Source organism: Eptatretus burgeri, chromosome 15, assembly GCF_056783735.1.
Source record: "Eptatretus burgeri isolate ZD-2024b chromosome 15, Ebu_testis_v1, whole genome shotgun sequence".
Taxonomy (NCBI): domain Eukaryota; kingdom Metazoa; phylum Chordata; class Myxini; order Myxiniformes; family Myxinidae; genus Eptatretus; species Eptatretus burgeri.
This window is the reverse complement of record NC_140975.1, coordinates 64331328-64357388: the sequence shown is the minus strand read 5'-3', so window position 1 is coordinate 64357388 and position 26061 is coordinate 64331328. Positions and strand designations below refer to the sequence as shown.

Genomic DNA, 26061 nt, shown 5'->3' with positions numbered 1-26061 from the left:
TGAAATACGGGCAAGGTAATTGAACGTGGAACAATGGGCAGCAAAAGGAATGATGGGGGTTTTTTTGTTTTTCCCTGCAACACGGATCCAATAATCACGAGGGCCGTCAACTGCGATGGGATGCGGATGCCTGCGGGGGATAATCAGGCGACGCGGATAAATTGGTGGCTTTTTGTTTCAACACTCATTTTGAATGGACGACCGAGTATAGGCTCGACACCAAGAGTCTTTGGCAACGCACAATGGAATATTCTTTCAGAAAAAAAAAGTGTTTTAGAAAACATCCGTCAAAGCATTCACCGACAAATGTGAAGGAAACAATGCACGCAGAAAGTCAAATAGACGTCTCTCATCTTGGGGGACACTTTCTTTACGTGTTTAATTTGAGCAGCATCCAAATTTAAAATCCCTTTTGTCAAATTATAATGCATATAGGACGATTCGTGAACAAAAATGCAAATTGCCCCAGTCAGGAGAGACGGGAGAGGTTATCTTCACACACCTCTGGGTGGCGGTTCGAAACGCCCGGAGGTTGCAGCACTTCCAAATGCGAGCTCGAATAACTGAACAGATCGAGCGGATACCTGGTCCTCCAAACCTGCCAAATGGCTTAATTTAGAGCCAAATTGTACCATGGAAAGGAGCGAGTAACACAGTCTTGGTTACAAGTGAAGAAATTAATTTATCACATATAAAAAGAGAAACGAACTAAAAGGGCACTAGGTAGAACGCATGCCTCCACCATGCTGATTAGTTTACGTTTGGTAACCCACTAATAGGCTGGATCTGGATTCGGACCTCAACTAAAATTTAATAGGCTTGTTCTTGTCACAAACTCAACCACCAAGTTTCGTCCGAATCAGTCCATAACTTTTTGAGATATTGCGCTACATATCGTTTTAGCCCCATCACTCAATGAAAAAGAATCACTTAAATTTATTTTTTAAATCACATCCAGATCAAGATCTTCGCAAAAAATCTAATCAATTCTTGCTTGTTATATACAAAAACCTGTCCACCAAGTTTCATCTGAATCCGTCCACAACTTTTTCAGAAATCCTGCTACGTGTACATTTTTGGTCCAATCTCTCAATGGTGAAAAATCACTTTAAAAAATTTTCGGATCCAGATCCAGATCTGGAACTTCACCAAAATCTAATCATTTTGGCCGTCACATACCCAAGTTCCACCAAATTTCGTCTACAACTTCATCCAGATCCGTCTACAACTTTTTGAGATATCCTGTACACAAACAAACAAACAAGAAAAAGACTGCAAAATCCACCCCCTCTCCAAAGGTTGCCATGGATACATGAAATTGGCCATTTCATGAAGATTAAAATTGACAATCTTAATCAGAGTTCAGGTCAATCGGATGAAAATTTATTATTTTTCAGATTGAAATTGATGATTTTATTGGCCTCGAGTGGACCTTTGACCTTTTGACCTCAAAAATAGTTGCTTTCCCAATTCAGTAATGGACGATGCAAATCCTATTCAACTTTGAAGTTAACAGGATATAAATTGACGATTTTAGAAGTTTGACCTTGAGTTGACCTTAAAAAAATTTAGTTGATTTCCCAATTCAGTGACGCACTATGCAATTGCGGTTTAATTTTCCAAGTCAGTCGGATGAAAATCGACGATGTTTCAGATCAATTATTGATTTTAGATGTTTGACCTCGATTTGACTTTTGACCTCAAAAATAGTGAGTTTCCTAATTCAGTGAAATGTTACCTGTAGGTGATAGACAGATAGACAGAATAACAAAATCGATTGCCCAATATAGTTGCAAAATTGAAGAAAATCAAAGATTTTGCAAGTAACAAACAGACAGAAGGGGTGAAAACATAACCTCCATCTCCTTCAGTGGTGGAGGTAATAACCAATAACAATAACCAACTATAATGGCATGTTCTCACAGAGGAAGCTAAATAAATAATAAAATCAAATGGGGAGGTCGGATTAATAGGAGAACAAATAACGACTAAGCTCGAGAGAAGGATGCCGGGAGTGGGATGAATCTTGGAACAAGAACTGGAAAGTGGAGGTCGAGGGAGAAGTGACCGTCACAAGCCAAGGTGATTAACCCCAGACAAAGCCAGGAGAGCATGAGGGTTTTGCATGACAGGTAAAGTCCCACAGTGGGTAAAGAGGGGCGCACGACAGGAGCGGTGCAGAAATGCAGGAATCATGCACTCGAGCTATGTGCCGCCGATTCGAAGCCAACACTTCACCACTAAAACCTCCATCCACTCCACCTCGACTTTAATCCAACAACTCTCATCTCAATCTCAATCTCAATATCAATTTCAGACTCCCACAGACACGACTCCTCAAATTCTCTCTCAAAACACTCCATCCCCAATTTGAACTGGCCAAAGGGCTCCTTTCATGCAAATGAATGTTCAAATATCCTGTCATGTCCCCAGCCCAACGGTTAGTGCGGGTTGAGTGGAAAAGTCTGTAGTAAATCAACAACAAACCTAAAATTGGACAGTTCATAGAGCACCTCACCCCACCTCCTCGTGAGATTTAAAAAAAAAAAAAAAAAAAAAAGAGAAAAAAAAAAGGGCATGGGTGGGGTCTGTTAGGTGCAAACTTGATCATGATGATGTAAAATCAGCCCACATGTCCTAAAAACCTCTGCTGCTCTTGCTCACCCTCTCTCTGTTCTATACACCATCTCATTTGCTCAAGGTCATCTGCCATCTGCTTGGAAATCAGCAAATGTTACCGCTCTGTATAAAAAAAAGTTGCAAAAACAGATCCCTGCAACTACAGACCAATCAACCTTCTCCCAATCATCAGCAAGGTGATGGAATTCATCATCGCTCCTGACATTAAATCCTTCCTCTTCAACAATGGCTTGATTTCCAATTATCAATTTGGATTCAGACCAGGTCACTCTACCCTGGACTTGCTGCTCCTGCTTTCTCAACAATAGATGGAGGTCCTCAATGCCAGACATGAGATCAGAGCCATATCCCATGCTTTTGACATTGTCTGACACCCTGCCCTGTTCACCAACTCTCTTCCTATGGTATCTAAGGCCATCTCCACTCATGGCTCGCAGACTTCCTCTCCTGTCGCAGTCAACGTATGGCCCGAAATGGAGTTCTCTCATCCCCTCTTCCTGTCCAGGCTGGAGTTCAAGGCAGTGTTCCGGGCCCTGTTCTTTTTCTCGTTTTCATCATTGATCTTTCCGATTCTCTGGGTATACCTCTTCATCTCTTTTCTGATGACTCCACCCTCTGCCATACCATCTGTCAACCCTCAGATCAGCAAGCAGCAGCCTCTTCACTCTCTGCAGACCTGGATAAAAATCACAAGTTGGTCCAACACGTGTAACACATCTTTCAATCCTGACAAATCTCACATGCTCTCTCTCCAAAAGGATCGTCTGGAACCCCCCCCCCCACTCATGCCCCCACCCCATCTACTTTCTCAACAATCCTCTTGAAGAAGTCCTTTCATCCAAACTGCTGGATCTCATTATCTGCCATGATCTTTCCTGGGAAAGCCACATTTCCAAGCTGGCCTCCAAAGCCAGTCGCCGACTGGGAATCCTCCGTCGTGCAAAGTCCTTCCTTGGCATTCCTGAGCTCCTGACCATGGACAATGCTTTCATCCACAGCCTGATGGAGTACTCCTCTCCCCTTTGGGCTGGTGCTCCTGCCTCTCACCTTTCTTGGCTTCACGCTGTGGAAACCAAGACATTTAGGATCATTAATACCTCCCACGAAGAGGCTGAGTCTTTGGGTCTCTCACTCTCTCACCACAGGCAGGTCAGTGGTCTTTCTGTCTTCTACCATCTCCTCTCCGCCCCCCCCCCCCACCGCACTGTCTGCTGTCTGTCCCACCCATATTTCCGCAAGACATTCAAGGTCCACCAGCAACCCCCTTCTGGTAAAACTACCAAAATCACAAATCACTGCTCATCTTAACTCTTTCATTCCTCTTTTTTCCCCACCTTCAGAACAAACTCCCACACACTCTTCAATCCCATTCTTCCCTCCAGGTCTTCAAAATAGCTGTTCACCACCATCTCTTATCTTCCACCATCCAAAACCATGATCTTTTCTACTCCCGTTCTACCACCTCAAACCCAACTCCTTCGTATTCCCTGCTTTCCTTCCTGAAAGTCCTTGTGGTGTCCATCATGTTTACCCTCTCCCTTCCACAGATCTCCTCATGTGTCTCTTTCCCCACTATTTTTGCTTCCCACTCCCACCTCTCTTGTCTCCTGCTCCCCTTGTTATATGTTCTATGTGCTAGCTCTTTTTGAGCCTCGGCATTATATATTAAAAATAAAAAATACTATAATATTTTGTCCAAGTACAGTACTACGAAATGGAAGGTTTTTGAAAATGCCAAAAAGGCAATTTGTGTTCTCCAGTGTTAATGTATATAATTAAATTGAAATAAAATAAAGATTTTAAAGAACGTATAAGGAAAAAAAAAAAACAACCTTTTTTGGAAGTTTACCACTGTTGATGCTGCATCTTTAAACCAACTTATCCAACACGTTACATTAGTTCTTCATGCCTCCTATTCGTGTCCTTTCTGACGTCCGTAAAAATAATAAGTTTTCTGTTTGGCATGATTTTCAATTTCGTTCGACTGCCAGAGACAGGCAAACAGAGTAAAAACAATTACCTCACTCCTCTGCGCACGTGTGATCAGGACAAATCCAGAGCCAAAGTACTGCTAAACTACAGCCTCGTTTTCCGATCCTTGTTCAAAATACAACATTCAATTGAAATCAAGTTGTCACGGTTTTTGGAATACTGTACTTACATCCTGAACAAAAGTTTCATGATGCGAGCAAGACACGACATCGTTTACTTTTTTGTTAGTCAGTAAAGTCTTTATGCTCACCTGAGATTTAGGTCAAACCAAGTCACAGAATGTTTTATAGCTTACATTTTTCACTCTAACAGTTCCACCGCATTTTTTGGTATTACACTAAATGCTTGAAACAATGTGATTAGAATGGCATGTTAAGTATATGTATCTCTTTTACATGCATGCACAGTAGGGATACACACACACACACACACACACACACACACACACACACACACACACACACACACACACACACACACACACACACACACACACACACACACACACACCTTGGATGGCAAGGTATTGCCACCGCAATGCAGTTAAGAATGGACCAATAAAGCAGGACCCAAGTGTCGATACGTACAGAATGTCTGTTGTGTCTGCACATCGACAGAAACCAGATGGTGAAGATTTCCACTGGTAGTGCCAGATTTGCAGCAAAACATGTGGAACTATATGATTGCAGCTGCCAGCACAAGCATGATTGAAGGTTCAAAAGCTTAATTATCCCAGCTTATAATTACTAACGAAAATGGCAGGCAAAGTGCCAAGGAAATGGTGCGGAAAGGCTCCATATGAAAAGTGCTGCTTTTGCAGGTGTTTTGCGTCAGACGTGCACAGTCGTAGCTCTCAGCATAATCCCACCGGGCTATGGCAGTGGCATCCGTGCCTTCGGGGTTTACGTTGCTAAGCAAAAAGTACCAGTTGGCACGCACTAGGATATGTCATGGAAAGAAGAAAATGAAACATGTTAATATAAATAAATAAAAACTCAAGCCAATTCTCTGAAACTTCACTTGCACAAAAAAACAAAATACACAAGCTATGCTTGGAAAATAAATAAATAAAATGTTGCAATCAACTCATTTGGGGGGGAAGGAGGGGGGTTAACATAAAAAGTATAATCGTTATATCTACAACGAGCAAAGCCAAAAACTCGTTCATAAACCCCTTTCAGTACTCATATTTGATGTCGCTCTTCCTGTCATTATGATGGGGAATGATACTTTGATTTTCAACTCTCCCATCTTCCCCCATGCTTTACCAACACCCACAAGTAACAGTCCCTGCAATTGTGGCATCAACAATAGTGTTGTGCACTGCCCCCCAATCACAGATTCTACATTTGTAAAAAGAAATGATGTAATCATCAATACGACTGTACAAATGTACTCTGGTATGTGAACAGAATATGATGTGATATCTGGCAACTTGGCAAGTGCTCTATAACATCTTCACTTCTGCAAGAAAGAAATGTGTGTCGCTGCTTGTTATATCCATATGCATGTTTCAGAAGGTGGAATAGAGCCCTCCCAAGTCTTGAAGTATCCAACTCTGCACACGCACGCGAACGTACGTGCGTGTGTGCGTGCATGCGTATATACAAACATTGCTAGAGTGGTTAACTGCAAGGACTTGGCTGAGGTCATGGATCGACTGATGTGGACGCACAGCCAAAGTTGTGGAGCCATCATTTGTGAAGGTCCTGGGCTGAAAGGGTCGAAATCTCAATGAAGCCCAGCTGGTCTGAATAATTGGTCACTTGCTTAAAAGTTTCGAAAGTTGTTACTTTGAACGTGCATCTCTTTTGAGGTTTGCACTGAGAGTACATAGAGGGTGTTGTAGAACTTGTATCATTTACATCAACCTTCAAATCCATCCATCCATTAGGACCATACTCTGTGCAGAGCGTTGGTGCCGCCGAAGCAGTCTCTTTGGCTATTGGGAACAATCCTGGATGGGTCGCCACTCCGACACAGTATACCAGCATGCTGGCACTCATTTTGCCGACCTCGGAAGGATGACAGGCAGAGTCAAACCCCACCTGGTGTTAATTCAACAGCTGAGCGGGATTTGAACTCAGGACCCTAGGATCCCAAGCCCACTACCTTAACCATTAAGCCAACACCAGGCACATCCTTCAAATAGTCAAGTAATACCGAAACAAAAGCAGTTATTGTTTAAATGGTGACAACTATTGTGATGAAATACATCAATATATATATATATATATATATATATATATATATATATATATATATATATATATATATATATATATATGCATGCATGATGTAAAGAAAATACCTCTGCCAGGCAAAACAGTTTATGTTTGGTATTTCACTGATAGGCCACATCTGCATCTGTACCAAAACCAAAATCTAATCGGCTTGTTTTTGTCACCGACCCAACACATCCGCTATGTCTCATCCGAATCCGTCCACAACTTTTTTGAGACATCATGCTATATATCGTTTTTGGCCGGATCACACAATGGTGAAGAATCACTGAAATTTTTTTTGAAATTCTCATGTCTGGATCTGGATTCGGATAGTCACCAAAAGTGAATAAACTCGTTCTTGTCACACACCCAACCTGTCCACCAATCCGAATCCGTCCATAACCTTATAAGATGTCATGCAAATAAACAAACAACCAGAGAGACAGACAGACAAGGGTGAATACATAAGGTGGCGGAGGTAATAATAGACACGGGTATGTGTGTGTCAAATACTTCTGCTCAAAATGCGTTTTTTTAAGCTATATTTATGTTGGTCATTCAAACAAGAACTACAGCTCGATATTCTAGTGCTGGTCTATTAGGTGTCTCTCCAAACCTAATAAGAGATGGAAAATCTCCAACACCCCCCCCCCCCAATCCCATTTCTGCACCCCTACCCACCAGTATCACCAAATTTCCAGGATGTGACAATTCGATAAACTATGCTACAAAGGGAGTTGTAAGAAAAAAAAAATCCCCCCAAAAAACCACAACACAAAGAGTGTACAAGTTGGCACTCACGCTGTACGAGCACGTCTCGTTTACTACAATCCGTGTGCTGAAGCTTTCATTGTGGGCCTCGATCATCAACGTCCTTTCTCGCCAGTCCAATTTGTTTTTCTGGATGAAGTACACATAATCCACACCAGCAATCTGCATGCCAGAAGAGAAAACGAGATTCATTACAAACACAGCACATCCAGCCCAGAAGGTGTAATAAAAACGAAACTGCACAAACCCAACCGTCATCCAAACGTCTCAATATCCGACCTACTGCGTTCACGTTGAGGCAAAAATGTTGAGAAACATTTTCACGTTGAGAAACTTGAGGCAAAAATGCATCAACCGTTGCTAAATTACCTGGCAATTCCATCACCCGGCATAATTTCCCACGAGCACAGTGAAAACATCTGGTGAAACATTGTGTTTCATAAAACCTCTTCCAGAAAGATATGATACATCAAATGATGGATTCTATTTTGATAAATGTTTCCGACTCTAAAGATGCAACTCCGATAGCATCGAAAGCCAACGAGGATATCGCCAACCGGGACTCGAATGTGTGTGGAAATTGCCGTTCAAAAACGGAGGCAATTTGTTTGATCGAATGTGCACACGGAGGTTTTTAAGCAATCCAGCAAACGTAATCAGTGTGGTTCATTGGCATGGATGGTCGGCAGTCCATTCGGTCGATCAACGGAAATTGGTTGGTCTATTCATCGTTTCTTAATTGGCCGATTTGTCGAAAGATAAAACCGAAGGACGGCACCTTCTTGAGAAGGCGAGGAGCATCCACGTTGAGCTTGCAGCGCCGTTCGACGATGTGTACTGCGCCATCATCGCTTTTAGTCTCGCCGATCTTGTCACTTCCAAGGAAAACAGGAATGAGCGGGCATGTTGGAAAGCGTTTCTCATAAGCCTGCGGCATGTGGGGGAGGTATGCAGTCAGGGCGTGAATGCACAATAAATGAAATCCATTATTACTCATTCCATTTCCTGTAGTCATTTAAACTCCGACATTTAATGAAAAAGGTTCCTCATTGTAACTGCAAGTACTGCTGCACGTCAAAGCTTTAATTGACAAATCAAATTGGCAGTTTTGATTCAATGCAATCGCAGGAATCCTTCAAGCAGCACCAAAAATAATTTGAGCAATTTATGGATGGCTCCTCCTCTTCCTCAACAACAGTTACTGGTTTGTCCAGCAGTGTTCCCAGAATCCGAGGCAAAGTTCCCATCAACAATCACAGTGTCAACACTCCATTCCATCCCCTCCCCCCCTGCACACACACACACACACACACACACACACACACACACACACACACACACACACACACACACACACACACACACACACACACACACACACACACACACACACACACACACACACGTGCGCCAGACTATCACGTGGCTACCCATCACAACAGCAAACTGAATTATCGCAATCATAAAAGGAAGTTGTTCAATAATTAATAAGTAAAAAAACATCAAAGTTTTTGATTCAGCCTTTAACCAAAGAGGGATGCACGGTACTGCGCTGCTGATAGGAGATACCGGCGTAGCAATCCAAAAAGAGAGTTGTAAATCCCTTTATTGGCATCTTCTTCTTTCCTTTGACCCCTAAACAATTACAATTGAAGATCCAGTCATGAGAGCCATTTCATTGCAGCATTAGCGGCCCCGTGTTGTCCTGCAAAGGATCCGTTGAATCTCCTCCACACACAGTCCTCTCCGACATGCAGGACGGTCTGATCTTTACGGCCAGGTGTACAGTACACTTGGTTTATTGGCATCTCAACTAGCCAGAAATCAAAATAATAACAAACAAAGAAAGAAGGACATGGAGGTTTTGAAGCAAGAACCCCCCCCTCCCCCCTGCCTCACCCCCCCACCCTCCTGGTCATGCACAACAATGCTCTCAAATCATTCGACATCCTTTCCTGTGAAACGGTCTTTGGCAGCAGTTTTCAATGGCACAACGGAAGCCAAATGCAGGCAAACAGCTTCGCCGTGGATTAGAACAACCAAATCCCCAAACGTGCGCTTCACTCACAAATGGGATACGTTTACACGTCACGACCTCACCGTGAACCCATTTTAAAGGATCAAAATCTCCGCCACGCTTTGGCAAATCGAATGCCTACAATCAATCAGTTCCAAAATGATACATTAAACTACGTTCTGATTAAACCGTTTGTGTCGATATCACAGCGCTATAACAAATATAATCCTGTTACTTTGCCAACTGCCGCAATCCTCAGAGTAATTATTTGCAAAACTTGCGCTCGACTCCTGTATAACAAAATGAATGCCAAGCAAAAGAGCAGCAAATGTGTGAGTCCATCTTTTTTACTTTTCTGCAAGATTAGAGTCGATGATGAGTACTCTTGGTTGTTCTTCCTTTTGGCCCGTTAGTGGAACGGCCTTCTTGAGGCTGCTCAGTCTCACTTTTCCCTGCAGCGCTTCAAATCAGGCGGTACACCGCCATCGCGTGCCATCCCCCATCCCTAACCCTAATGTTTACCCCCCCCCCCCCCAAATCAACTCTACCCTCACCTAACTGTCATATTTGTAGGTAACAACTAAGTTTCCTTCCCTGCTCAGTCTTTCTTCTTTTCTTGTTCGTCCGTTCCCTTCCTGGTTGTAGCGAACTGTGGCCCCATCGTCAGTTCACTGTCTGTTTACCCAGTCACCTCGCTCTTCCATGAGCCTCAATCTTGTAAAAAATAAATAAAAATGTCGAAGATATCGCTTTGCCGTGACCAATGCAAGATCTTCTGAAGGGTGCCCTTCATTTCAAGTCGGACCAAGTCACTATATATATATATATATATATTTTTTTTTTCAATACATAGTCGAGGCTTGTGGAAGAGCTAGTACTAAAAAAACGGAATGGATCTCAGGACGCAACATGACTAAAATAACAGTACAGAGAAGGGGAGAAACAGCACCAGCATCGTTGAAGGCCAAGATAAAGGAAGACTTGGACAAACAATGGGTGTGGGGAGGAATGGGGGAGGGCAGGAGGGCAGGAGAGGACGCATGGAGTGGATAAGATGTATACAGAAGGAAACTCTCAAGAGGGAAACTTCTGATGTGCAATCAAGTGAATCACATGACTATGCCCAGCAGAAAGAGGAGGAAGTGCTCGATAAACAGATTTAAAAAATTTTTTTTTTAAGTTACACAGACCCAAGTTTGAAATGGACTTCCTATGCCCACACACTAATGTGTCAGCTAGCTGGACAGCAGGAAACACGAATCTTCTGAATGTCATGAACAGCACAACCCCTCTCCGCACCCTCTTCTCCCCCCCATCCTGTGTCAAAGGCTAATGGGGAGACTTCCTTGTACATGCATGTTTATGTATGTCAGATAAGGACGTTAAGAAACATCGATATACTTTTACATTAATTCCAAGTGCATTTGTCGACAGACAAATGAACAGCGTAGGTGAGATTTGAACCTGGGATCTCAGAAGTGTAAGCTAGGTACTTAATAGGCTAAAAGGGAAGGTACAGCAAACAGGCCCAAATTGGTGGATAGTCAAGAGTAGCATAATCACAATTAGACATATTACTGTAAAGTACTGTCACAGTCGGCTTGGCAGGATGGCCGAGAGGTACTCGCAGGTACTCGCACTCGTAATCTGAGCTTTCCAGCCTGGGTTAGAATCCCAACCCAGCTATCAACTTCCATCCTGGTGTTTCACAGGCAGGGCAATTCATCAATGTCTACCGTCCCTCGTATGGAAGTTAAACCGGGCAACCCATCTGCCGGCATTAGTTGGTGGACGTCAAAGATCCCACGGTGTCCTTCGCAAAGAGTCGGCGAGCTCTCGCCGGCACCATGAACAAATTATTAATTCCTGTGCCAACTACTGTTGGGAAGGCAACGACAAACCACCCGGGATAACCATTGCCAAGAAACTGCTTTGGTATCACCGACACTCTGTAACAGAGGATGTTACAATAGAATCATAACTATCACAAATAGACGATGTTATATTTGCTTGTCAGGAAAGTCGAGCGAAAACAACAGCTCAGCCTCGCCGAGGTTAAACTCGACTCGTCTCCGTAAATATTTGCTTCCGTGCAAAAGGTTTCAGCTTCGGTAATCTATAGCGGCCCGTGATTTGCTTCTTCCCTGATGGTTAGTTATTGATTATAACTGAGGGACTTTGGATCAAACGACTGTGGTTCTTACTTTTGGCTTTTCATGCAAAACAAAAATCCCACAAAGTATTTCGAGTCATGAATGTGTCTCAAATGTCACAACTTCCTTCCTTTATCCATAGTAACTGTTAACCCCACTCACTTCAATTCCTCAAAATGGCATTTGCAGAATTGACCGCTCCCCCTCACTGCCCCCCCCCAAAGCCCAATACATATGACAACAATTCAAAGCAAACTAAAGAGAATCAACAACTTGTCCTTAACCTTTCGACAGACCTCTCCCTGTGTGTCACTCACTGCATCCTGTTTATTAAAAAAAAAACTTTTAGAGACCGTTAAAGGTTCCAACAACAAACTAAACGACTGAACGAAGTCGGTTTGTATATATATATATATATATATATATATATATATATATATATATATATATATATATATCTTCTTCTTCTTCTTTCGGCTGCTCCCGTTAGGGGTCGCCACAGCGGATCATCCGTATGATCCGCATCGTGATTTGGCACATGTTTTACGCCGGATGCCCTTCCTGACGCAACCCTGGTCGCCTCTTACGACACAGGGATATGGTACACCTATTTTAACCGGGGTATACACCGGCCCAGTACACTGGTACTCATTTCGCCGACCTCGGAAGGATGACAGGCTGAGTCAACCCCCTGGTGTATTAATTCAGTGGCCCAACGGGGCTTGAACTCAGGACCTCTTGGATCCCAAGCCGCTGCCCTAACCACTGCGCCAACACCAGGCATATATATATATATATATATATAATTACACTGAATGTATATACCTCCACACTGGGTACAAATAGTTATAGTTAAATAGTTATATATATATATATATATATATATATATATATATATATATATATATATATATATATATATATATATATATATATATATATATATATATATATATATATATATATATATATATTTTCAATACTTACCGCCATCACCATTTCAAAGGGGTGTTTGTAAACACGGATGGGTGACTGGTATTGTTGCACCATTTTGGAGCGAAGACCGGAACAGCAAAGGAACCTGTGGACACAAAATTGTCTTTTAAGTGAACGACCATTCTTGTACACGTATCGTTACACAAGTACTCCCAGTCATCATAGGGGGCACGACACGGATCGTGACCAAATTAAAAAGAAAGGGGGGCTTTGATGACCTTTTCAAACTGTGTACCAAGCAAAAATAGGTCAATCGAACACAGGATTAAAAAATAAACGAGCAAGACCGATCAATCGGGTTTATAAACACATATTGTAACAAATATCGAACGGACTGCAAGGTACAGGCATCGACCCTTGGATAATGTTACCACCACATTCAACCTTCAGGGCTGTTTCACAATCAGGGTTATCTAGTACAAATAACAAGATGGGGCCATGCCACTATGTTTTGTGTTGGTCTTATGGTGTTGTCTAATGTATAACTACACAGGTAGACATGTGTCCCACCTACACCTGTGATGTCTTTGTCACACTGAGCTTATTATTCTATGGAGAGGCAATAATCAGATAAATTTTGACCAATTGCATGTTTCAAATCACTATATCCCCAATTTGCCCAGTCAATTTTATATATTTAGTTATATTATAATATGCATTCTTTAACACTGAACATATTTTGCATTGAAAGGTCTAATTTGTTCCACAGAAGAAATAAAATTCAGTGTAATTAATTTGCATTATGGGAAATATGTTTTCCTGATCACATCTTTTGGCCGTCAAAAATGTCCTCTCCGGAACACATCATTAATTCTATGGCGAAGGAATGCATATTCTTGGAACTATTCAGCTTTTGTGAAGTAACACATCCTATTATTGCATGACACTAAAGACAAAAAAGTTTGGGCTTGATGTGTGCTGGAAATACCTGTCCGTCAAAAAGTGTCCTCTCCGGAACAGCTAAATATCGGGCAACATTTTTTTTTGGTTATTCCTGCTAGAATCTTGCACATTAAGTTATGCAAATTAGTTGTCTATAAATTACATTTCATGCAATTTTTTTATATCGCAACTATTTGTACCCAGTGTGGAGGTATACATGTATTCGTCAAAAAGTGTCCTCTCCGGAACAGCTAAATATCTGGCAACATTTTTTTTTGTTATTCCTGCTGGAATCTTGCACATTAAGTTATACAAATTAGTTGTTTATAACATTCATTTCATGCAATTTCTTTAATATCGCAACTATTTGTACCCAGTGTGTAGGTATATATGTATTCGTCAAAAAGTGTCCTCTCCGGAACAGATAAATATCTGGCAACATTTTTTTTGTTATTCCTGCTAGAATCTTGCACATTAAGTTATGCAAATTAGTTGTTTATTACATTCATTTCATGCAATTTCTTTAATATCGCAACTATTTGTACCCAGTGTGTAGGTATATATGTATTCGTCAAAAAGTGTCCTCTCCGGAACAGATAAATATCTGGCAACATTTTTTTTGTTATTCCTGCTAGAATCTTGCACATTAAGTTATGCAAATTAGTTGTTTATAAATTTCGTTTCATGCAATTTCTTTTATATCGCAACTATTTGTACCCAGTGTGGAGGTATATATGTATTCGTCAAAAAGTGTCCTCTCCGGAACAGCTAAATATCTGGCAACATTTTTTTTTTGTTATTCCTGCTGGAATCTTGCACATTAAGTTATACAAATTAGTTGTTTATAAATTTCATTTCATGCAATTTCTTTTATATCGCAACTATTTGTACCCAGTGTGGAGGTATATAGGTATTCGTCAAAAAGTGTCCTCTCCGGAACAGCTAAATATCGGGCAACATTTTTTTTTGGTTATTCCTGCTAGAATCTTGCACATTAAGTTATGCAAATTAGTTGTTTATAAATTTCATTTCATGCAATTTCTTTTATATCGCAACTATTTGTACCCAGTGTGGAGGTATACATGTATTCGTCAAAAAGTGTCCTCTCCGGAACAGCTAAATATCTGGCAACATTTTTTTTTGTTATTCCTGCTGGAATCTTGCACATTAAGTTATACAAATTAGTTGTTTATAACATTCATTTCATGCAATTTCTTTAATATCGCAACTATTTGTACCCAGTGTGTAGGTATATATGTATTCGTCAAAAAGTGTCCTCTCCGGAACAGATAAATATCTGGCAACATTTTTTTTGTTATTCCTACTAGAATCTTGCACATTAAGTTATGCAAATTAGTTGTTTATAAATTTCATTTCATGAAATTTCTTTTATATCGCAACTATTTGTACCCAGTGTGGAGGTATATAGGTATTCGTCAAAAAGTGTCCTCTCTGGAACAGCTAAATATCTGGCAACATTTTTTTTGTTATTCCTGCTAGAATCTTGCACATTAAGTTATGCAAATTAGTTGTTTATTACATTCATTTCATGCAATTTCTTTAACATCGCAACTATTTGTACCCAGTGTGTAGGTATATATGTATTTGTCAAAAAGTGTCCTTTCCGGAACAGATAAATATCTGGCAACATTTTTTTTGTTATTCCTGCTAGAATCTTGCACATTAAGTTCTACAAATTAGTTGTTTATAACATTCATTCCATGCAATTTCTTTTATATTGCAACTATTTGTACCCAGTGTGTAGGTATATAGGTATTCGTCAAAAAATGTCCTCTCTGGAAATCCAAAAATCACAAAAGTCAATTTTCAAGGAAAGAAGTATGAAATGGCTCATAAAACCGTAAAATTATGTGCATGAGAAAGATAATGATGCAAACATTGCTGATTTATCATTTGGAATTATTGTATTCTCCAGTTAATTTTAAATATATTTATTAAATTCATAATATTATTTATACAAGCAGAATGATTTTGAGTCACAAATCCATGGTCCCCCCCCCCCCCCCCGTAGAAAACAATTATATTAATTTTGACAGTTAATGTCTTGTAATGATTCAAATGGAAACCTGACGTCCAATCTTCTCGTTTATAACACACATTGACTCTTTGACTTGTAGCTCTGAAATTATACACATTATCTCTGGTATACAAGGTAATCTGTGGGCACAAATGCTTTAAAAACATAAATGATCATTTTTTGTCTGCTTGTGGAACATGGTGGTTACCCTGATTGTGAAACAGCCCTTCAAGGGATATCACCGACCAAGACCCTGAGATAATGTTACCACCACATTCAACCTTCGGATATCACAGACCTAGACCCTGAGATAATGTTACCACCACATTCAACCTTCGGATATCACCGACTAAGACCATGAGATAATGTTACCACCACATTCAACCTTCGGATATCACAGACCTAGACCCTGAGATAATGTTACCACCACATTCAACCTTCGGATATCACAGACCTAGACCCTGAGATAATGTTACCACCACATTCAACCTTCGGATATCACAGACCTAGACCCTGAGATAATGTTACCACCACATTCAACCTTCGGATATCACCGACCTCGACCCTGAGATAATGTTACCACCACATTCAACCTTCGGATATCACCGACTAAGACCATGAGATAATGTTACCACCACATTCAACCTTCAGATATCACAGACCTAGACCCTGAGATAATGTTACCACCACATTCAACCTTCGGATATCACCGACCTCGACCCTGAGATAATGTTACCACCACATTCAACCTTCGGATATCACTGACCAAGACCATGAGATGGTGCGACCATCGAAACAATTGACGAGCCCATCTTGGAAAAAACCATCTCAGACATCAAGACCGAATCATTCACAACACACACACACACACACACACACACACACACACACACACACACACACACACACACACACACACACACACACACACACACACACACACACACACACACACACACACACACACACACACACACCCTCCCTCCCTCCCTCCCTCACCTCCTCAGCACTCACCTGGAGCTCCTGATGGTGAGAAAGAGAGACAAGTGACGATTTCAAACGTCTGGTCCGTCGGATCGTTCGTGTGCCGCCACGTCTGTTACAAACCCACCAGATTCCTCACTAACACTTCGTTTCGGGTCGCATGTCATTTCGTCTCGGGCCGCATGTCCGCTGTTCGCCGTGAGGAGACACGGAGCGCGCACGGCTCGGGTGACTTCCACAACCACCGATACTTCGTTGAACTCTTCCAATCACACCCGGTGAAAATGCACCGCGGACGGTGAGAACGGAACCTACGGTACGTAATTACGTCATTACGGCATTACGTAACGCGTTGAAGAACGTATTGCGGCCAACGAGACACGACGCAATCACGTTACGTGTCGATGTAACATTGTTTTCCGAGTGATGTTAATATATTTTATGATCTTCTGAAGTGCAACATAATCCAAATAAGTGTTCGATACCCTTTATATCTTGTTAAAACAAGACACCGCTAAATAATAAATAAAACTCTGACAATATCAATACACCGCTTAAGTTATTTTACTATAAGATTAAATAAATTAACAAATATACATATAATATGCATACATATAATAAAAGTGAATATATAATAAAAGAGTATACATTGCAGGATTAATGAGGTCGGCATCGGTATATAAACCTCTCACTGTAACCGTCTGGTTGGATTTATTCAGCACCATAGACCGACTGTTTCCCTTCACGTCTCTTCACACCAAATAAGATTATTTAAATCGCTATATTGTCCATATGAACGGCAAATCAACACCAGGAAAGATGTGTTTCAGTAAACGATGAAAAAGATGATAAAACAACGGACCGGAAATACGGGTCTCGCATGAACTAATTAAATATTATCGAATACAAATATACATGAAACCGGCTTCTTCTTCTTCCTCTTATACTCTGAGGTAACACAGAGTTTCACTAAAGTATCTATTGTGATTCCATTGGAGCAGTTCGACACAAAGCGAATTCACAGATACTAGTGCGTGGCAAAACGTGCAAAACAAAACGTACGTGCAAAACAAACAAACAAACAAAAAAAAACAAGAACAATTGTGACGTCATTCGTGACGTCATAACACCGTGTCCTGTCATTGGTTTGGAAGATAAATGGCGATAACTTGGGAACCGCTTGTCCGATTAATATCAAACCTTGAAGAGGCACATCCACAGGGCCCCAGCAATATATCTGGCAAGTTTCAATTAAATCGGACCAGCGGTTGTCGAGAAACAGCAGACACACACACACACACACACACACACACACACACACACACACACACACACACACACACACACACACACACACACACACACACACACACACACACACACTGCTGGAATTATAGATAGACGAGTGCGTGCCCATACGTGCGTGGCCGTGTCCTCTCATTGGTTTGGTAAATAAATGGCCATAACTTGGGAAACACTTGGGAAACAGATGAAACGGATGAAGAAGAATGATATCAAACCTTGAAAAGGCACATCCTCAGGTCCCCAGCAATATATCTGGTAAGTTTCAATTCGATCGGACCAGCGGTTGTCGAGAAACAGCGGTCAAAGACACACACACACACACACACACACACACACACACACACACACACACACACACACACACACACACACACACACACACACACACACACACACACACACAGACACAGACACAGACACACAGACACACAGACACACAGACACACACACACACACACACACACACACACACACACACACACACACACACACACACACACACACACACACAGATTGCTGGAATTATAAAAAGATTATGGTTTTGATAAAGCTCCTCGAGAAATTAAATGAACAATTACAAGCACATTTGGCAACTGTAGCTTCATGGTATCTCCAGTCTGGACTCTCCAGCACCCACAGAGTTCACTATCTTTTTCTCTGCCATCTGTTCATCTCTGTTCTCCTTTCCCGTCCACTTCCTTACTTCCCTCTTTCGGAGAGGAGGTTGCAAAACGTCTCTGAGAAATGTAGACCAATGGCAGCCACATGGCATGAAAGTGATGGAACAAGCATGGGCTTAAGTTGGGGCAAGGCCAAACCCAACGTCATTGTTGGCTTGGTAAACGCAGGAGGACGCCATTGGTCCCATCAAGCTTACGCCATACTACCAACACTCATACACCCCTCACCCTGTATCTCCATCCCTACTGTATTAGAAAGCACACACACACACACATACACACACATACACACACACATACACACACACACACACACAGACACACACACACGGACACAGACACAGACAGACACAGACACACACACACAGACACAGACACAGACACAGACACAGACACAGACAAAGACACAGACACAGACACAGACACAGACACAGACACAGACACACACACACACACATACACACACACACACACACACACACACACATACACACACACATACACACACACACATACACTCTAACATACACACATACACACACACACATACACACACATACACATACACATACACATACACACACACACACACACACAAACACATACACTCATACACACATACACACATACACACACTCATACACACACATACACACGCGTACACACACACACATACACACACATACACACACACATACACACACACATACACACACACATACACACACACACACACACACACACACACACACACACACACACACACACACACACACACACACACACACACACACACACACATATATATATATATATATAGTTCTAGTTTAAATCCATATCCACTGTCTGCAAACACCACCAATCCATGCGTGAAAGACCACTACTCCACCTCAACATCATCCCAACTCTCCTCTTCTTTTTCACCCTATCCAGAGGAGAGTGTATTACATTTGGGTCCGTTTGTTTGTCTGTTTGTTCGTTTGTCTGTTTGTCCACACAGTAATTTAGTGTTTTTCTCCGCAACCACTTGTCGGATTGAGACAATTTTTTTACCTTTGGAGTGATTACTCATGTAGAATGTTTAATGATAACTTGCAGAGTACCCGCCCGATGGGCGATCGTGTTCCAAGCATGCAATACGTTCTGCTGATGCATACCTTTATTTGGACGGTGTATTGGTAACTGATAGCTCTGTATACGCAACCCCCCCCCCCAGCTTGCCTCGTTTCAGAGATAATGGTTTAGGCGATTACCAATAGCGGCGACATTATGACGTCAACTTTTTTTTCTAGGAAGAATTCCCAAAATCGGAGATGGTTACTGCCTGCGCGTGGGCTTTCTGCATATACATGGCAAGTTTCACGAAGATCCGATGAAAACTCTGGGTTGTGAAACAAAAAATGTCAAAAAATAGGAATGACGTCATAAAAATTGATATGACGTGATAGTGATGTATCATATGTGCGGTAATTCATCTCTGCTAATGCCCTGTTCAATTCCCGCAAACATAATTTAAAAAGCTTGACGAGTTTCGGAGATAATTATTTAGGCGATTTCCATTAGCGGAGATATTTTGACGTCATAACTTTTTTTTCTCGGAGGAATTTTCAAAATCGGAGATGGTCAATGTCTGCGCAGGGTATATATACATATATATATATATATATATATATATATATATATATATATATATATATATATATATATATATATATATATATATATATATATATATATATATATATATATACATATATATATATACATACATATATATATATATATATATATATATATATATATATATATATACATATATATATATATATATATATATATATATATATATATATATATATATATATATATATATATATATACATATATATGCCAAGTTTCAGGAAGTTTCGATGAAAACTGGAGGCTGTGAAACAAAAAAGTCCACAAGAAGAAGATGAAGAACAACAATGTGAGTTAGACTTGGAGATCCTCCACGAGGATCTAAAAACACCCCTATACATTAATTGGGGTCATGCTGATGCTCTGAAGCAAGTCTGGATGTAATTGGCCCAAAATGAGGAGGAGGAGTGCAACAAACAAACAAACACACAAGCACCGGTCCATGAATTATAGTCACGATTATGATGTCATAGGTCATGTGATATGGCAGCCATGTTGGAAAAACGAAAAAAACTTTGTATCTCTGAAACGGCACCAAGGAAAACATTGAAACTTGGCACACGGCAAGTACTCCTCATGAGGAATAAGTGTGATTTTTAAAAAATGTCATCATAGGTGCCTTCGTTATGACATCATAATTGCATATGAGGAAAGCTACATACAATCAGTATGGAAATATTTGAGGGTCATCTCCAGATAAATTGATCCACAGAAACAAAAATTGATGACATCGTTGGTCACGTAATTCGGCAGCCAGATTGTTGTTTTTTGTTTTTTTTAAACCTTCAAAAATCTCTGAAATAGCTGAACAGATGGAGGTGAAACGTTGCAAGTATGGACGCCTATCCGTGAGGAACAAAACGTTCACACGTATGATGTCATAGGTCACATGGTTTGGCAGCCATATTTGATTGACCCGAAAACCTATAAAAAATATTCTCCATAACAGCTGGAAAGATCGAGGGGAAACTTCACAAAAAAAAATGTTCCCCATGCCTTGGGGATACCAGGATATTCAGGGATAATTGATGTGACATGGTCTGGCAGCCATATTGGATTGAGTGAAAATCTTCTTTAAAATTCTTTCTCTTGAACTGCTTCATCAATCGATGTGAAACTTCACAATTATGATCTAGTAGTGATGGGGAACACATATTTTAAATGTCAACCTGATCCGACGCATGGTGTGGCAGCCAGAACTATTTAAAATGTTCAATATGGGTTTTTTAGTCAGGTCAGGTTCGATCTGTGACCTGCTACAGGTACCATGTAAACCTGTACTAACCTGTTCCATGGTCGGGTTGTCGGCGACTAAACCGTCTCTCCCACCAGGTTTTCTGGTGAGGAGGGTGTTTGGATATGGACACCCAGCAGGATTAAAAACAAAACCTGTCAAAGGGCGGAGGAGCTCCTTGTGAGCCAACGGCCATCCATATCTAGTGCCCAACTGTGTCTGCGGACGTCCTCCTGCAGTTGGGTTACTTCTTATTAGGAGGATGGTGGCAGGATTTGCACTCCAGCCACCGTAAAACCCTTCATTCCGCAAAACGCAAAAACGCAAAAAAAATCTGAAAACCCACTCCGAGGGAGTACCTCCTGTGCAGCTTCCCTTCACAGGGCAGCTCACCGGGATGACGGGATTGGGGCAAAGCCTTCGGGACCCCCAATCTTTGATTGGAGGGAAACCACGGGGTAACATCCCTGGGTCAGATTGCGGGAGAGTGTGTCGGAGTGGTGCTGAGGTGTCGTCCACCAGACGGCGGTCTCCTTGGGTTAACCTGAGGCAGTCCCTTCAGGTGGGTGCCTGCAATGTCCTATCCCTAAGAGAGGATGATCACCTGTCTCTGTTATCATCTGAGCTCAAGCGTTTGGACATCGGGATTGCAGCTCTCTCTGAGGTTCGGAGACCGGATTGCGGCGAGATAATGGTGGGTGGTTACACCTACTATTGGTCTGGTCGCTCTGATGGTTACCATACCCAAGGAGTTACTGTAGCTGTGTCCAATAAGCTGACCTCAATGATAATTGAGGTAACACCGGTCAATGAGCGTATTATGAGATTAAGGATTCGTCACTCCTTAGGTGTCATTTCCCTGGTCTCTGTTTATGCTCCGACTGAGGCGAGTGATCTCACCGTGAAGGACGCATTCTACGCCACACTCGAGTCTGTGGTTGATCAGTGCCCCAGACAAGATACACTTCTAGTCTTGGGAGATTTCAATGCATCGACTGGAACTGATAGGGATGGTTATGAGGTGTGTGTTGGTCCCCATGGGTCAGGAACTATGAACCAGAATAGCACTAAGTTCCTTGACTTTGCAAGAAGTCATGGACTTAGGGTGGCTGGTTCATGGTTTCAGCGCCCACAAGCTCATCGCTGGACTTGGTATTCCAACGCTGGCGGTGTGGCAAAGGAGATTGACCATGTCCTCATTGACGGTCGTTGGAGGATGATCCAGAACTGCAGGGTCTACCGGAGTGCTCAGTTCCTCAATACTGACCACAGGCTTGTTGTAGCAACTCTAAAGCTGCACCTTAAATCCTGGAGAATGGTACCATCCCAGCCTCGGCTGGGTGTTGCCAAGCTCAGGGATGACAGAGTAGCTGAGGAGTTTGCGAACAGGCTGAGTGGACACTTGGGGGGTCTGGGTGCTTTGGGGGGTCCTGAAGAGTTGTGGAGCGCCTTCAAGACCACCGTCCTTGATGTTGCCGGTGGATGCCTTGGAGCTCACCGCAGGGCAAAGAAGAATTTTGTCTCTCAAGGGACACTGGATACCATTGACCAGAGTCGCAGGGCCAGGCTGAATGGCAGAGCTGAGCTGTTCAGGGAGCTGAGGCGTAAAACTGTACGTGCACTGAGGGTGGACAAGGAGGCCTATGTGCGAGGAATCTGTGAGGGGGTAGAGCATCACCTGTGGACAGGTGATTCTCGTCCCGCTTACAGGGGAATTCGCGCATTACGTTCATCCAAGCCCATCCCTCGGAGCACTGCAGTTCGAGCAGAGAGTGGTAGGCTCTTGACAGAGGAGTCTGAAGTGAAGGCCCGCTGGGCCGGTTACTTTCAGCGGTTGTACCAGGCTGATCCCCCAGCTGTCGAGTTGGACGTCAAGGGTGTTACAATCCCTGTTGCTGATCCTCAAATCAACTGTGGTCCACCTTCGCTTGTGGAAACACGGGCTGCGGTGAACCAGTTGAAACGGGGCAAAGCTCCAGGGATCTGTGGCATCCATGCTGAACTTCTCAAGGCTGGTGGAAATGCTGCACTCGTGTCGTTGCATGCAGTTTTGTGCTCTGCCTGGAACACAGGCATCATCCCAACTGACTGGAAGAGGGGCCTTGTTGTCCCTCTCTGTAAAGGGAAGGGTGATCGCCAAGACTGCAACAACTACCGAGGGGTGACGCTGCTCTCAGTGCCGGGCAAGGTCTTTGCTCGGATAATTCTTGATAGGGTTCGCCACCATCTGCTTGAGCACCAGCGTCCAGAGCAGTCAGGCTTTACACCAAAGAGGTCAACGATTGACCGTATCCTTGCACTTCGTGTCCTCACCGAACGCAGACGAGAGTTTCGGCAGGGGCTGCTTGCAGCCTATGTTGATCTCTGTAAAGCGTTTGATTCAGTGAATCGGGATGTCCTCTGGAGGATTCTTGGTCTTCGTGGGGTGCCACTGAAACTGATCGATCTGATGTCTGAACTCTACTCTGGTACTGAGAGTGCTGTGAAGTGTGGTGGTACCATCTCTGACTTATTTCCAGTTGTTACTAGAGTCCGTCAGGGATGTGTACTTGCCCCCACACTTTTCAGCACTTTTTTTGGATTTTTGGACTTTTTTTGGACTGGATTTTTGGGAGGATGTCGGAGAGATCAAGTTGCGGTGCATCGTTTGGCAATGTCAAGATCTCGGACCTTGATTTTGCAGATGATGCAGTCATCTTTGCGGAGACTTTAGACATCCTCTTGGGGGCCCTCGAGGTGCTGAATGAGGAGTCGGAGCCGTTGGGATTACGGGTTTCTTGGGTCAAAACTAAGATCCAGGCTTTCGGTGACATCTTGGATGCTGCTGTCCTGTCTGTGTCTGTTTGTGGTGAGGATGTTGAGGTCGTGGATAGATTCACTTACCTTGGCAGTGATATTCATGTCTCCGCAGGTTGTGAGCCGGAGGTCAATAGACGTCTGGGTCGGGCCTGGGGAGTCATGGATTCACTGGATCATGGGGTGTGGCGCTGCCGGTACCTGTGCGGGAGGACGAAAGTCCGAGTCTTCAGGTCCTTGGTACTTCCAGTCTTGCTCTATGGGTGCGAGACTTGGACTTTGACCAAGCATCTGAGACGGAGACTTAATTCCTTTGGTACCAGGTCTCTTCGGAGAATCCTTGGCTATCGCTGGTCGGATTTTGTGTCCAACGAGCGGTTGCTGAGAGAGACTCGGATGAGATTTGTTACCTGCATAGTCCGTGAGCGTCAGCTGCGGCTGTATGGACATGTGGCTCATTTTCCTGACGCTGATCCTGCTCACCAGATTCTCTCAGCGAGGGAGTCTCATGAGTGGAGGAGGCCAGTGGGCCGACCACGTGCCTCATGGTTGCAGCAGGTTGACCATCATCTCAAGGAGATGGGGATGGCCTGGCATCTGCCTGAGGGATGGCCAGACGGAGGCCCCTGGAGTACCGGCGGAAAGTGGACGCAGCGACGCGCTGTTCTGGCACATGCTCCCATACCTGACCTGAATATGGGTTCTTTTTGATTATTTTTTTTTTTTGAAAAAAGAGTCACTTGGCTGTGCCTGGGTGGGTTTGAGGGTCGAGGGGGAGCAGCTGAAAGCCGAATCCTATCCAGGTTCCTCCGGATGACTTCAATGCAGGACTGTACCTATTTGGTTTTCCATTTGATTTGAATTGAATTTATTTTAATCCCATTCTGAGTTCAATTGAATAATAATGAGAAACGTCATGGGTCAGGGTCAAGTGTCCGATCAAAGTGGGGTTGCATCGAAGCGGGACGTCTTGGGACCCGGTCATCACTGCCAGCAGTTATAAAGTGGCAGTTCTAATTGTTTCTTATGAATTACATAACACATCAGTACATAAACGCGACACAAAAGAAGTTCTGGCAAGGGACTGCAATCACTGGTTGCTATTTTTATTGTTTTCAAACTGTCGCCCCTGGCCCTATCGCTGTCGTTTTTGCAAAGTATCCACTATTCAGACTTTCCTGAATGTCATTCTGTGATTATTTCTCATATGTGTACCCTTCATTATGTTAAACATTTCCATCAGATCTCCTCATCGTAGTGCAGTACCTCCTTTTTAATGTATACAGTAATGTCTCTTTCAGCCATTCCTCAGAGCTCAGTCGACCTAGGTAGGGATCAATCGAGTATCCCTGTGCTGAACGCTCTCCATGACAGCTCTGTCCTTCCTCAGATGTGCTGCCGAAAGCTGTACACAGTCATCCAGATGATATAAGATGTCAGATGAGCTCAAAAACAAGCTGAAAATACTTGAAGAAGAAACTGAGAGAAAGGGCTGTTGTGCCTCTGAACAACGAAGAACTTCGAGAACTTTCTCAGCTGGCTGAACAGGCAGCTGCTCACACTGTGAACTTCCAACCATGTGGGCCGGTGCAAGGCCTGAGTGGATGGGCGTGTGCTACACAAACTCCTGCCGGATCGCTACCAGTGAATAGACTGTTTATATACATT

The 26061-nt window shown here is 42.7% G+C and overlaps 1 protein-coding gene across 3 annotated transcripts in view; it reads right to left on the bottom strand.

Annotated features, from left to right (window-relative positions):
* The window catches only part of SEC14L1 (SEC14 like lipid binding 1), a 58115-nt gene extending 41090 nt beyond the window's left edge, over positions 1–17025 (bottom strand). For 2 of the 3 annotated variants that reach the window (XM_085856414.1, XM_085856416.1), the window contains exons 1-4: positions 16729–17025; positions 12786–12879; positions 8407–8556; positions 7659–7790 (exon numbers count right to left, since the gene is read on the bottom strand). In XM_085856414.1, the coding sequence (XP_085712540.1) occupies positions 7659–7790; positions 8407–8556; positions 12786–12848 (345 nt within the window). In that variant the 5' untranslated portion in view covers positions 12849–12879; positions 16729–17025. The remainder of the gene's footprint in view (positions 1–7658; positions 7791–8406; positions 8557–12785; positions 12880–16728) is intronic. The other variant, XM_085856415.1, reaches the window with a different exon arrangement.
* Between the last annotated feature and the right edge of the window lie 9036 nt (positions 17026–26061).